General features: G+C 33.6%; 1 protein-coding gene across 1 annotated transcript in view; it reads right to left on the bottom strand.

Moving 5' to 3' along the window:
- LOC132565490 (polycystin-1-like protein 1) overlaps positions 1-14915 on the bottom strand; it is a 153002-nt gene that overhangs the window by 43954 nt on the left and 94133 nt on the right. Inside the window, exons 26-29 of the mRNA XM_060230141.1 lie at positions 9600-9869; positions 9084-9200; positions 3556-3725; positions 525-625 (exon numbers count right to left, since the gene is read on the bottom strand). Coding sequence (XP_060086124.1) covers positions 525-625; positions 3556-3725; positions 9084-9200; positions 9600-9869 — 658 coding nt within the window. The remainder of the gene's footprint in view (positions 1-524; positions 626-3555; positions 3726-9083; positions 9201-9599; positions 9870-14915) is intronic.

Here is a 14915-nt window from a genome sequence, read left to right as displayed (position 1 = left end):
GTACTACATGTACTCACTGTGACAGACTAGAGCTGTACTACATGTTCTCACTGTGACAGACTAGAGCTGTACTACATGTTCTCACTGTGACAGACTAGAGCTGTACTACATGTTCTCACTGTGACAGACTACAGCTGTACTACATGTACGTGACAGACTAGAGCTGTACTATTTAAATGAATTCTGACCTGACTTTGTCTCATACCTCAACACATATTACTTTGGACACAAAGGGATTGGATTCATAACATGACAATGAAAAAGCATTTGTTAGTAATGCTTTGTAATAGCACAAATCAAGGGTGGGCTTATTAACAGGCATGGACTTATTGTAAGATAGACATTGTAGACTCAAAATTTGAATTATTTTACTGTTGATTGTGTGACTTTTTACTGTGGATTTTTTTCCCTTCAATTCTATCCATCAATTTATAAGCATAAAGAATGTGTTGCTTTCAAATCTTAATGTTGAGATATTTCATATACTACACTGCTCTGAAAATATACCCTTTCAAGTTACTCACCATTAAAGTACCCAGCAGGCAGAAAGAGTTTGGCCTGTAAGGATGTCACATCAAATTCACGCCTCAGTAGGTGTTTGTCTGGGGTAGGCGGGACTTGCAGCCTGAAATTTACATTCAGAGTCTATATAAGTCTTGTGTATAGATTTTTGTTCCTTCTTTTTAAGAGTGACTCATCATTGATGGTGTTTAAATTTTTTTTTTGCACGACAGACAATGGTGGGAGATCGGATAACAGACACCCTGGTCTTTTACTGTGTTATCTAGCTAACCGACACACAGTGGATTCCCTAGTCAATTATATGTTTCTCAAGTGTAAACTTTCCAATAAACATTCAGGTTAGGTCATGGTGCCCTTCGGTAACACACAAGTTTCTAAATGAATATCGCAAACTACCAAGGGTGAATTGGTGCAGAGATGTAGCAAAGATTAATCTTGTGTTTGTTTTTTTTCCCTGTCTTTGCAGGACAATGCTGTTTCAAACAAACCCTTGCAGGAGACAAACACGATGTTTAATCTCAAAATACAAATAAAAAAATTTGAAACCCTGAAATCTTCCTAAGTATTCAAATTGGTTATAATGCTCAAGGTCATTACTCATTTAACAATTGTATTAAAAATGTTCAATTCAAGACCACTACTGTTTCAAAATTTTCTCTGCGTAATATTTTTGGAAAGCTAACCTTTCTAGAATAACAATGTCTTACAGTACAGTATATAATGGTTAATTTGTTTGATCTTTAGAAACAGTAATTTTGACCTTTTCTTGAGAAACCATAATCTTGACTATCACTTAAGAATTTATTACACATAAAATGCATTTGAAATTTACGGAATTTTACATTCTGGACTAAAACTATTCCCCAGAGTAAAAGGAAGACCAACTCTATTGCAAATGCCTGTCTATAATGGCCACTGGTAAAAGGTTCCTTTGTAATACAAATCATAACCATTAGATAGAAATAACAACCTTCTCAATGGATTTTTAAACTTAACTACATGAAAGTCCGTGGAGACGAAGACCAATATCAGTCGCATATACCATAACTAAACCTCGACTAAGAATCACAGAAGTTCACAGCAATATCAGTCGCATATACCATAACTAAACCTCGACTAAGAATCACAGAAGTTCACAGCAATATCAGTCGCATATACCATAACTAAACCTCGACTAAGAATCACAGAAGTTCACAGCAATATCAGTCGCATATACGATAACTAAACCTCGACTAAGAATCACAGAAGTTCACACCAAGATCAGTCATAGTGTCATGTACCTTAAACTATACTGAAGATCACTTGAGCTCGAGACCAAGAGAATTCACTGTCTAGTTTACCTAAATCTAGATTAAAGATCACTGGAGGCTGAGATCAAGATCAGTTTTGTTGCTATTTGCAAGACAAACACACCTGAAACTTTGCTCACCTTAGAAATGAGACAGGTTTGAGCGAAAATTTCAGGCACATCCGTCATTACAAGGAATCAAGACCTTATGCTTGGTCATGTTTTGAAACACTGACAAAACTCAGCAGTCCAACAATTCTCTTTAAGTACACATAAAAGCATTTCCTTCTCAGTAATACTAGAATTTCACCTCAAAAACTTCTTCTTTTCACCATCACTAAAATCTCACCTTTCAAACAACAGCAATCTGACCAGCAAACACCTTTAAACAGGAGATCCCACAGGGATTTTGGCCTCCGTCATCAACAGATCTTATATCTTCTTTAAATGTCAGATCTTTTCCTTGATTTTTTCTTCATAGCTTTTACTTCCATGAAATTTTAAAATTCCTCTAAGTAATGGCTATGATAAAATAGGTGTAACTAAGGACCAATAGGAACCTACATCATGAAATCTGATAATCTCATAATGAAAACGACCTCTAAAAATCTGACCACACAAACTTCTCATAATGAAAACGACCTCTAAAAATCTGACCACACAAACTTCTCATAATGAAAACGACCTCTAAAAATCTGACCACACAAACTTCTCATAATGAAAACGACCTCTAAAAATCTGACCACACAAACTTCTCATAATGAAAACGACCTCTAAAAATCTGACCACACAAACTTCTCATAATGAAAACGACCTCTAAAAATCTGACCACACAAACTTCTCATAATGAAAACGACCTCTAAAAATCTGACCACACAAACTTCTCATAATGAAAACAACCTCTAAAAATCTGACCACACAAACTTCTCATAATGAAAACGACCTCTAAAAATCTGACCACACAAACTTCTCATAATGAAAACGACCTCTAAAAATCTGACCACACAAACTTCTCATAATGAAAACGACCTCTAAAAATCTGACCACACAAACTTCTCATAATGAAAACGACCTCTAAAAATCTGACCACACAAACTTCTCATAATGAAAACGACCTCTAAAAATCTGACCACACAAACTTCTCATAATGAAAACGACCCCTAAAAATCTGACCACACAAACTTCTCATAATGAAAACGACCTCTAAAAATCTGACCACACAAACTTCTCATAATGAAAACGACCTCTAAAAATCTGACCACACAAACTTCTCATAATGAAAACGACCTCTAAAAATCTGACCACACAAACTTCTCATAATGAAAACGACCTCTAAAAATCTGACCACACAAACTATCTATTTCAATAATGACCAAACATCCAAATATCACCTTTCTATATAACAATCATTTCATTATATAAAAAAGAGCAGGAAAAAAGGTTGATAATGTTTGCAAGTATTTTGAACTTGTCAATTAAGAAAACTCTAAAACAATATCAAACATTCCCCACTCTATATATAAAAATAATATAAGCCCAGAGCATTGAAATAAATTCTCAGACCTGATGAAGAGGAGAGGGCTATCACAGGACAAATGATATAGCATCTTCTGGCGTTTCTTGAAATAGATGGGAGTAGGCATAATGTACACTAAACCAAGAAGGATATGACACAACAGAAACAGTTGGTGTGAACATGAAAATGATAATGTATTTTATTTAGATATTGACAAGAAGTCTCTCACCCTATCATCAAGGCTATAGGAAAGAGGCGTTCCCCTATAGCTGGAGTCAGTGTAAAGATGATGTTAAGTGAATGCTGTTGCTGTTCTCTGCTCACATTAAACTGATGAAGGTTCATCAATGTTCTCTCAAGACGATGCTGTACCACTAAATCTGACAGAGTCGTCTCCTCCTGCAAATAAAATTTCAATAATTGATTTATTTGCAAAACCTGTGCATGATTTTATTTTTGCAAGAAGTTTTCCAGCCAGTGTTCATATTTTAATCAAAATTAGATGTCAATTAACATAGCTTTGTTATATCATCAATTATTCATAGCCATTTTCACATTTTTAGTACTAATACCCTTGTCAGAGCATGGATTAAAAAATATATATGTCTTCTGCTAAGACAAGACTTATGAGTTTAGTATACAAGTACACCTAAAGGGGTACACCAGCCTTCATCTAAACAAAGAATACATGTATATTACATAACTATACAACATTCCGATGGAGATTAGCCCAGCAGTGACGTCTTTACAATAATTAGTTCCAAGTTTTTGTAATGTATCTTATTAAATAATTCATTTCCTAACATGGGAAGCTCCAAACCTAGTTTTTATCAGCTGTTTTACCCGACATGTATGTCTTTGCTATTGAACCTGGCATTAATTTGGTTTTGCACCAGAAGAGGCTCAATCCAACAAATATATGGGTTCTCAGTAGGTATGACAGCAGTCTCACTCCCAACATCTTATTGTGAATATCTGTTAACACTTCCATACAAAATGTGATGTCTCAGAAAATTGTGCACCTGCTTTAGGAATGACATTGTCAGTTTGAACTGTCCATACATCTCCACCTCAGTTTTATATGCCTTTCCATTTTTAATCTAACAAAGAACTCTTCCCATTTTTTTTTGTATGCAATGTAGCTTTTCTGTAGATTGTTAATACAATGTTTTGTATACAATCCATTTTGTTAATTGCAAATTTCAATGTTTTTGTTTTCAGTTGATTGCAATTTTGATATTTTTGTACAATTTGTCCATCAACTGTTGTATAGTTAGTTTTTGGTATATGTTGTAGTTTCATCACATACGTGACCTGTTGTGTCATGTCATATAACTAGGGTAAGACATGTAATACTATTGTGATGTCTTAAATAAGTTTTGATAACATCACATGATTGTCTCAGCTGTGAAAATTGTATTGTCCAATTCAAAACAAGCCTATCTTTTATGGAAATTAATCTAAGAGTTTTTGCTTATTTTCCAAAAATACTGGTTATAACATAAATATAATCTTATACATGTAACATGGAATTTACTTGTTAAATATCTCTTGTCTTGCCTAAAGCCCCATAAAAAATTAATGTACTTGTTAAATAATTCCATATTACACTGACACTCTATTGCAAGTTCCTCTATTTTCAGTTCTGACATTTTTGTACATTGTTTCTCTGTTGATTGCAATTTGACCCTTCTTCATTTTCATAAAATTCTGGACTTTTTGTCTGTTATTTTTGTTAACAAAAACATTTTCCCCAATACAATACAGTTTCTACACTTTTCTTCAGTTTTGGCAAATTTTATATAATGTTGCTTCTCTTTTAACTTGATGCTCTTTTGTATATGATGTATATAAATATAGTCCTGCACTCTTTTGAAACAGTGATGCCTATTGTTATCACAATATCAGATTGTCTGGTTTATTTAGATATATCATATCTTTATCTATATATTTCGATTTTGTATACAATGGATTATGTAAACTTCAAGCTTTATGTTAAGGAATCAATTCTTTAGTGAAAAAGCAGTGTTTCTATTGAATCATATATGGTGTATGACTAAACAGTCTTAATTGAAAATTTGAATAAGACACCTACATGACAAACCAGCATGAACTGATAATGTGAGTCACACAACTGTTTGATGGAACAGCCTTAACTGAGAATTTGAGCCATACAACTGTATGATGGAACAGCCTTAACTAAGGATCGAGTCATACAACTGTATGACAGAACAGCCCTAACTGAGGATTTGAGTCACACAACTGTTTGAAGGAACAGCCTTAACTGAGGATTTGAGCCACACAACTGTATGATGGAACAGCCTTAACTAAGGATCGAGTCATATAACTGTTTGATGGAACAGCCTTAACTGAGGATTTGAGTCACACAACTGTATGATGGAACAGTCTTAACTGAGGATCGAGTCATACAACTGTATGACAGAACAGCCCTAACTGAGGATTTGAGTCACACAACTGTTTGATGGAACAGCCTTAACTGAGAATTTGAGCCATACAACTGTATGATGGAACAGCCTTAACTAAGGATCGAGTCATACAACTGTATGACAAAACAGCCTTAACTGAGGATTTAGTCACACAACTATTTGAGCCACACAACTGTATGTTGGAACAGCCTTAACTAAGGATCAAGTCATACAACTGTATGACGGAACTGACTAAACAGAGTAAGCGTTTCATAAAAATGTTTCCTGTTTAGATCTTTAGATTATGTTGATTTTATAATATACTGTACAAAATCAATAACTCTGGCCTCTGTCTTCTTTTAAAACATGTTCTCATCTTCTATTTATTCCAGCCAAATAAACTGCATGACTGATGTGTGTATATAAAGATCTCTTTAATACCAAGTTTTCATGTACACATAATTTCATTTTACAGTCATCAGATAGAAAAAAGACTTCAATAACCCATTACATCATCAAATCATTTTAGCTTTCTTTCCTTCCTTCCACTAAATATCAGATATCTTGGTAATAAGTGAATCTGATGCAATATTTTATGGTACAGCTGCTAGGAGCTATACCTGCTCTGTGTTAAAGAAAGCCCGGAGATGTAAATGTCTAAGAATTTTATAGCTCAGTTAAACCCTAATTATAAATTGCAATTTCAATAAATCACAGAAAGAACTAATGCCAGCAAACAAAAAAAGTAAGCAAAACAATCCTAACAATTTATATAAATCATATAAACACAAGTCTTTTTAGACACTAGAAATGTTCTCTGTCCTGCAGGTAAAAGACAAAAGAATAGGACCTGTTGTTCTTGTTCACTAGAAATGTTCTCTGTCCTGCAGGTAAAAGACAAAAGAATAGGACCTGTTGTTCTTGTTCACTAGAAATGTTCTCTGTCCTGCAGGTAAAAGACAAAAGAATAGGACCTGTTGTTCTTGTTCACTAGAAATGTTCTCTGTCCTGCAGGTATAGGACACAAGGATAGGACCTGTTGTTCTTGTTCACTAGAAATGTTCTCTGTCCTGCAGGTAAAAGACAAAAGAATAGGACCTGTTGTTCTTGTTCACTAGAAATGTTCTCTGTCCTGCAGGTATAGGACACAAGGATAGGACCTGTTGTTTCTGTTCAATAGAACTGAGTGTTTAGCAAGAAAAAGATTATAAATGTCTCTCGTGCCTAAGACAAACCAGGCAGGTTATGGGATATATCTTAGTCCAATATATAATGTCTGTAGGAGACAAACCCTAATGATACCCAGTAACCTTAGTCCAATATATAATGTCTGTAGGAGACAAACCCTAATGCTACACTGATACCCAGTAACCTTAGTCCAATATATAATGTCTGTAGGAAACAAACCCTAATGATACCCAGTAACCTTAGTCCAATATATAATGTCTGTAGGAGACAAACCCTAATGCTACACTGATACCCAGTAACCTTAGTCCAATATATAATGTCTGTAGGAGACAAACCCTAATGATACCCAGTAACCTTAGTCCAATATATAATGTCTGTAGGAGACAAACCCTAATGATACACTGATACCCAGTAACCTTAGTCCAATATATAATGTCTGTAGGAGACAAACCCTAATGATACCCAGTAACCTTAGTCCAATATATAATGTCTGTAGGAGACAAACCCTAATGATACCCAGTAACCTTAGTCCAATATATAATGTCTGTAGGAGACAAACCCTAATGATACACTGATACCCAGTAACCTTAGTCCAATATATAATGTCTGTAGGAAACAAACCCTAATGATACCCAGTAACCTTAGTCCAATATATAATGTCTGTAGGAGACAAACCCTAATGCTACACTGATACCCAGTAACCTTAGTCTAATATATAATGTCTGTAGGAGACAAACCCTAATGATACCCAGTAACCTTAGTCCAATATATAATGTCTGTAGGAGACAAACCCTAATGCTACACTGATACCCAGTAACCTTAGTCCAATATATAATGTCTGTAGGAGACAAACCCTAATGATACCCAGTAACCTTAGTCCAATATATAATGTCTGTAGGAGACAAACCCTAATGATACCCAGTAACCTTAGTCCAATATATAATGTCTATAGGAGAGATACATTAAGCACTGACAGCAATACTCAGAACAGATGAACACCATTTGTCAAAACTGGAATGGTTGCTAATGCAGCAATACATTGTCACCTGGTTGGAGCCCATTGTAACTGAAATGTTACAGTGCCCAGGAGAGTACACGATTTATTCAGAATGTATTCTGTGCTTGACTAGCTCCAATAAGAGGTGAAGAACATGTCCGTTGGGCTTCACAAACACAGCAGCTCCTTCAGAGCAAACTGAAGGCCTTAAGGCAATCAAATATTACAGACAACTTAAGATACACTATATTCTTTCATCACACAATGACTTCTAACGTCACAGAAGTTTTAGCAGCAAACAAATCCTGGTGGTCAGTTAGTCATATTAATGTCCAGGGACATTCATCTTAAAATCATCTCACGCTCCCTCCAATGAGAAGAGAAAATTACATTTAGGCAATGTCTTCATGATGTGTGTTTGTGTACTTTGATGTGTTGATAGGTATCACGATAGCCTACAGACATATTTAACCTACAGTGTTAGCTCCTCACATAGGTCCAGCATGGGAATACCCAGTCTACATAATACACCAATTGTATAGGAATTGAAACGATCATGCAAAAACGTTCTAGCAACCTGCACTGTTAGACCTTTTGTAAATATTTCCATGAAAGCATTCTTCTATCAATGTCTACAACAGGTCGAAATTTACCTGCCTTTTAAAGATTAACAAAAAAAAAAAAATCCTAATAATGATCATCCAAATATTAAACACATCACATCAAAACCATGTGAAATTTTGTCAGGAATTTAGCTTCTTCAGATAATAACTTAAAAAACATGAAAATTTTGTCTATGAATTTAGCATATACAGATAATTATTTTTAAAAAATCATGGAAATTTTGTCTGCATAACCCTTAATAAATTGAATAAAAAATATTTAAGTAAATAAATTCATATGCCTAGTTGGTTAAGTAAGACACATACTTTTACAAAGTATTACATTAACAGCATTTCTGTATTGATGGAATTTTTCCATTTTAACATACATGTATGATTGTATTTCCACATAAAAACGTAGGCAATGATTCCCAATCCAAACCTCCCATCCATGAAAGCACTTTAACGCATCACATTTTGCCCCCAGATATGTAAACAGTCTACACAACGTTCATTGGTCACTATAATCAATAGGATGTTTTACCTTAAGAGGAAGTCGTGGGATCTCCATAGTAACCATATTGTCGTCCTGGAGACCACTCACTTGTACCGATTCTCCATCACACGTATAAATTTTCAGGGAACCCACTTCTGAGTCAACCTGTCAATAGGTAACTTAGATATGTAGACTGACATTTCTCGTGTTAAATTGTAAATCTCTCTACCTTTTTTCATCTTGAAGAAAATATCAAAGGTTTATCGCAATAATGTGACCTTAAGATTCACACAAATTTTGTGTTATCTTCTAGAGGAAAGCTTCCTACAGGCAGATATAGAATATTTCTTTATCTATTCCTAGTTTTAGCATAAATGAATTTCATTCAAACTTTAAAAAAGACTATGCAAAGGTTATTACACACATAAAGTATCAATGCTAGAATGATTTTATTTATACATTTCACATTCACTTTTTTTATCCCTACTAAATTTCAGTTTCCTGGACCACTAAAGTTAACAGTTTGATTTTATCATTAAACAAAAAGTAATTTGCAAATCTTACCTTTGCATTCTTATCATGATCAAAAACGTAAGGATTCCCAAGAAATTTAGTCATGTGGACCTGAAAACAGTCATGATTGGGTGAAAAAGTATCCAACGAATAGTTGTCTTTCTTCATTATCACAGACATATCCCTTGGTAATGTGAATTTTGATTGGTCAATTCCAAGTACTGGTCTGTCTTTGAAACTGAATCTTGAAGCCATAGTTTTGACAAAATAAGCATGTTCCTTGATTGGTTCCTGGCCGACTGCATGGAACTTCAGCTCATTCTGAAAGAAAAAAATAATAATGATAACTTATCTATCATAATAAATAAAAAAAAATGAAGATATCTCTCATCAAAATCAGAGTAATATGATATTACCTGCCTGTTTTGTACATAGAAACAAGTGCTTCTGTGGTCTACATAGGCTTTGGTAAATGGACCCAAGTCCGGCCAACCATATACCTAGTCTTCACCTATAAAGCTGAACAACAAGCCATCATGATTTGTCTCTACTTGTCATTTATAAACACATAATAACACAAAGTAAACCCCCTGTCACATCGTCATACATTTAATCAATACCAAATTAAGGTCCAGTAACGGATCCTGCCATAATAATTCTTGGATCAGATTTAAACCCCAGGACAGATGTGACGCCATAAACTGAACACTGTAACCTCTCACTTCTGAACTTTCATCAAGGTCAAATCTAATACTAGCTGTTGGATTTTTATTGTGCTGATGTTCAAATCAATCCAGAAATAATAGCCAATCGTGGACAAGATACCTCTGACCTTTGACACCACTTGTGGGTGTGAGAGGAAGAGACCTCAATCTGATTACTGTTGATAGGTTTCCATTGTGTCTGTCATAAATCAATTAGGAGATAATACCCAATCACTTCTAATCCTTATAATATATAATTGATATAGGGTACAGATTGTTATGAACACATCAATTCTATCTGCTTGGTCAATAACCAGTAAATCACTTTTATCTCATTCATTGCAGAACTGATGAACAAAAAATCCCCATAAAACTATAACAAGTGATAGCATGGGAGGAACTACATTTAGTCTATATTTGTAGCAATTCTGCCAATACTTTATAACAAATATAGATGTAGTATTAGAATGTTTTTTAGGAACAAAGTCCAAGTGCTTCCACTCAATTACTAATTCTATTGTCCTTTAAATGAAAAATAGTTTAAGTACTAGTTTGTAATCAAATATTTACTTCCAAAACTCAATGACTTAATTTTTGCATAGCTTGTTTCAATCAGAAGTCTTCACCTCCCACTATCTGCACATACAGAAGCTCAGTCTTAAAGGATCTCAACCTCAATTTTAATATTAGAGATCTTTAAAACAAGCAAACTAGTTCATATATTACTTAATCATTTAAGACTGGAATGTTACATAACCAGTTGCATTTTGATGTTGATGAGGTTTGATAACAGAAATAGTTTTCTGTTAGTTTTTTGTAAGTAAACAACATAACTTCCCTAGAAGAATAATTCAGCAAAACTTTCAACTGAATTTAATTTGATTTCTCTATATTTACAAAAAATACAATACAGTAAAAGGTTATGGGAGTCAGTACATATCAGGTAGGTATACTGTTTACATAGACAGAAAAGGAACCAAAAACAACCCGATATCTTTACTTAATTATTAGCTTTTACAAAAATGTTACTCATTCTGTGAACAGATATAATAATCATTTATAAAAAATGTTTTTTAAATGTTGAAAATTTTCTCTATTGCTATAGTTATATAATTGTATTTCACTTCCTTGTATACTGCCCATTATAAACAGGTTTAGACTCAGTGAGAAAGACATTTTTCTTTACTATAACAGTTATATATTTGTATTTCACTTCCTTGTATACTGCCCATTATAAACAGGTTTAGACTCAGTGAGAAAGACATTTTTCTTTACTATAACAGTTATATAATTGTATTTCACTTCCTTGTATACTGCCCATTATAAACAGGTTTAGACTCAGTGAGAAAGACATTTTTCTTTACTATAACAGTTATATATTTGTATTTCACTTCCTTGTATACTGCCCATTATAAACAGGTTTAGACTCAGTGAGAAAGACATTTTTCTTTACTATAACAGTTATATAATTGTATTTCACTTCCTTGTATACTGCCCATTATAAACAGGTTTAGACTCAGTGAGAAAGACATTTTTCTTTACTATAACAGTTATATATTTGTATTTCACTTCCTTGTATACTGCCCATTATAAACAGGTTTAGACTCCGTGAGAAAGACATTTTTCTTTACTATAACAGTTATATATTTGTATTTTACTTTCTTGTATAATGCCCACCATAAACAGGATTATATAACTAAAAAAAAAACTTTTGTAAGTCATATCGAATCATTCAAATTTTTTAAAACATTATATTTTTAACTCTGTTTTTTAAAGAACTTCTACCGGAATTGTTCCTATCCTACAAAAATTACTCCTCAATTTTAAGCCCTTGTTTCCTTTTCATTGGATTTCAACAAAAATGGTCATGTTTAAAATTTAGCTAAAGATTCACTTAAAAAATTCCTGAAAATAATAAAAAAAAATTGTCATGTTTAAAATTTATCTAAAGATTCACTTGAAAAATTCCTGAAATTAACAGTAACTTATTTAAATGATACAACTTTACTGAGACCATCATGTAAATGACTCAGATTTTTTTCAAACTGTCAGTAAAGGGTACCTTGCCAGATCACTGATGCTTGTGGGCGAGATTAAGCATAGCAGTAGGAAAAGTTATGGAGTCAAATTATTTGTGGCCAACCAACCAAGCTGGTGATGTCGATGACGACGGGCTACTTTTACATTGTAATCAATACCTTGTAATCGGCATTGGTTAAAGAATATTCAAATTTAGAATCAAAACCAATCTTGGTCCCTGATAAGGACTTTGTACTACACCTACAGAGTTTAATTGCTAATTCGGCTTATCATGGATGTTGCCAAGTTGTAAATTTGTCTGCCAATAGGAGGGACAACAAATGACTTCAGCTTTGATTTCGGAATTGTTTGAATAAGCTTTCTTGGTTCTTTACGCCATGTGTGCAGAAAAGAAATGAAATAACTCATAAATTTATGAAATATATTTATCGTAGTCTTTGATAAACCAGCGATGTTGCTTTTATTTAGACAAGGTTTACACTGGCATCAATACCAGAAGTCATAGGAATGCGATGTTCCTTCCAACACATGTAGCCACCTCTGCTTCAGAACACAGAAGCAATAAAAATACAATTCAGCCTCACCAATATCAATATCAAGTAACTTTAATAATCTGAGAAGTAAAGTAATCAATGTTTACATAAAGCGTTTAAGGGGATTTTTACCGCTGGTTGGACACACACAAAAGCAGCTGTTACGGAGCGATTAATTAGGGGCTCCACTGAGACAGAGCGAGGTAGAAATGGTACAGGTATTGATCAGAAGGCTAGTAAATCTGTCTGTCAAAAGGTTTCTATTCAGTCGTGTACTTAATTGATAATTCAGAAGCATTTAGTTGAAAGCTGTTTAAGGTCTATGTCTCTGTTAATATAGTGCTAGAACACTGCAAGCACAAATCAATGCAGTTTGTCTTCATCCCCTTGAGGTGTTGGTAGGGACTGGGTGAGAACTTAGTGTTACACAGAAGACAATGATATACTTGCACTGGGGATTCAAGCATCAACTTTTAGTTTCTAAATCCACATTTCTACAACTCGAGCTGATATCATAGTCCCTTTAACATAGAAGCCATCTATGATCAAATATGATAATTAAAACCTGCATACTAATACCCCACCAATTAACCCCCCTATCCTTTTATGTCTACTATTAGCCAGGTTACTAAAGACAAGGATTCTTACTACATGAAATGTTGAGTTTATGCCATCATCACCTATCATAGTCTTTAATGGTTAATACACACAGTGGTATTTTCTTAGTAAATATCAGATAGTACTGGTTAATTTTATCTTCTATATGTATTTTTTGTTATTTTTGTTTTCTAAAATTACTACACCTTGAAACATCAACTTCAACATAAAATCTTCAAATCTTATTGGAAAGTTGACTATTGTCAGCAATAAGATGTTTTAAAAGGCATTATATGAAGAACTGCTTTGGAAATATAAATGGCTTAAGATGATACTGTTTGCTGCAATTACAGAAGAGGTAATTTGCCTTCATTTCTGTTGGGAAAGCTGCTTGATGACACACAAATAAGAAAATGTCTCCAACAGCATGTGCAAGTATTATTTCTGATGAATTGGCAAAAGATGTCACTTGTGATTTTTGACCTTTAATCTTGACTGACCTGATGTGTAGACATTGATGTTATGATACTATGAGGTAATTAAATATGAACTGAATCTGTTGAGAGGTTCTAAAAATAACACATTGTTTCGCAATGGAACAAGAGACATTTAGTGAAACACTATATGCCCTCTTTAAAATTAGAGGTTAAAAAATTTAATGTTACAATCATCAAATATAGATACAACAGAGCTGATAAATTTCCTCAAACTTAGACACAGTTTTACTTTTACTGTACAACAAAATTTCATTTTTTATGAAAATAAAGTTCAACAACAGCAATGAAAGAATTAACATAAAAACTTCGCTTATTCCAGACTCACTCTTTTCTGAATTTTACTTCGTTTCTTTCATCAAGGTGAATGCATATATTCATATTGTATGTTTGGTTGTAAGGTTATAAAAGCAATGCTATTTAACATTCATAGCGTGGTTTAGGAAATAGATGATGCACACATTTTGTTTAAAAGTAGAATATTTTATTTAAAGCTATAAATGCAACAGGTTGGGGAGTGTGACTCATATCAGCGACCATATTCTATAGTTCATACTTCAAAATAAATATCAGCCAATTCTCCTAAGAAATTTCTTATAATCCATCAAACTTCCATGAGACTCAATTAATTGAATACTTAACCCAATGAATTTCCCTTCTTTTCTCTTAACATGTGACCTGGATCTGATGTTTTGGAAATGTTTGATAATCATAATGCCCAAAGCAAATCCTTAAATATATAGTTAAAGCAAAGAGTGATAAGACTCCAGTTTCAACCAGAATATGATTGACAATAACAAAAATGTTCTGCACTGTATCTATATGTTCTGCTATTAAATTCAAAGCAGCTTGGAAGTTATTTCGGGAAGACGGATGTTAATACTCTGATCAATAGAGCAATGTCACACAAAGGTCAAAGTAAAATTCCTTTGGAATGTTTGTACGCTAAAATGTCAAATGTTAATTGACAATGAGAATTTTGAGTACGGAAGACTGATT

The sequence above is a fragment of the Ylistrum balloti genome, unplaced genomic scaffold, assembly GCF_031769215.1.
Source record: "Ylistrum balloti isolate Yb309-2 unplaced genomic scaffold, AGI_CSIRO_Ybal_v1 Utg369724, whole genome shotgun sequence".
Taxonomy (NCBI): domain Eukaryota; kingdom Metazoa; phylum Mollusca; class Bivalvia; order Pectinida; family Pectinidae; genus Ylistrum; species Ylistrum balloti.
Note: the sequence above shows the minus strand (reverse complement) of the source record. Positions and strands in the feature narration are given on the sequence as shown.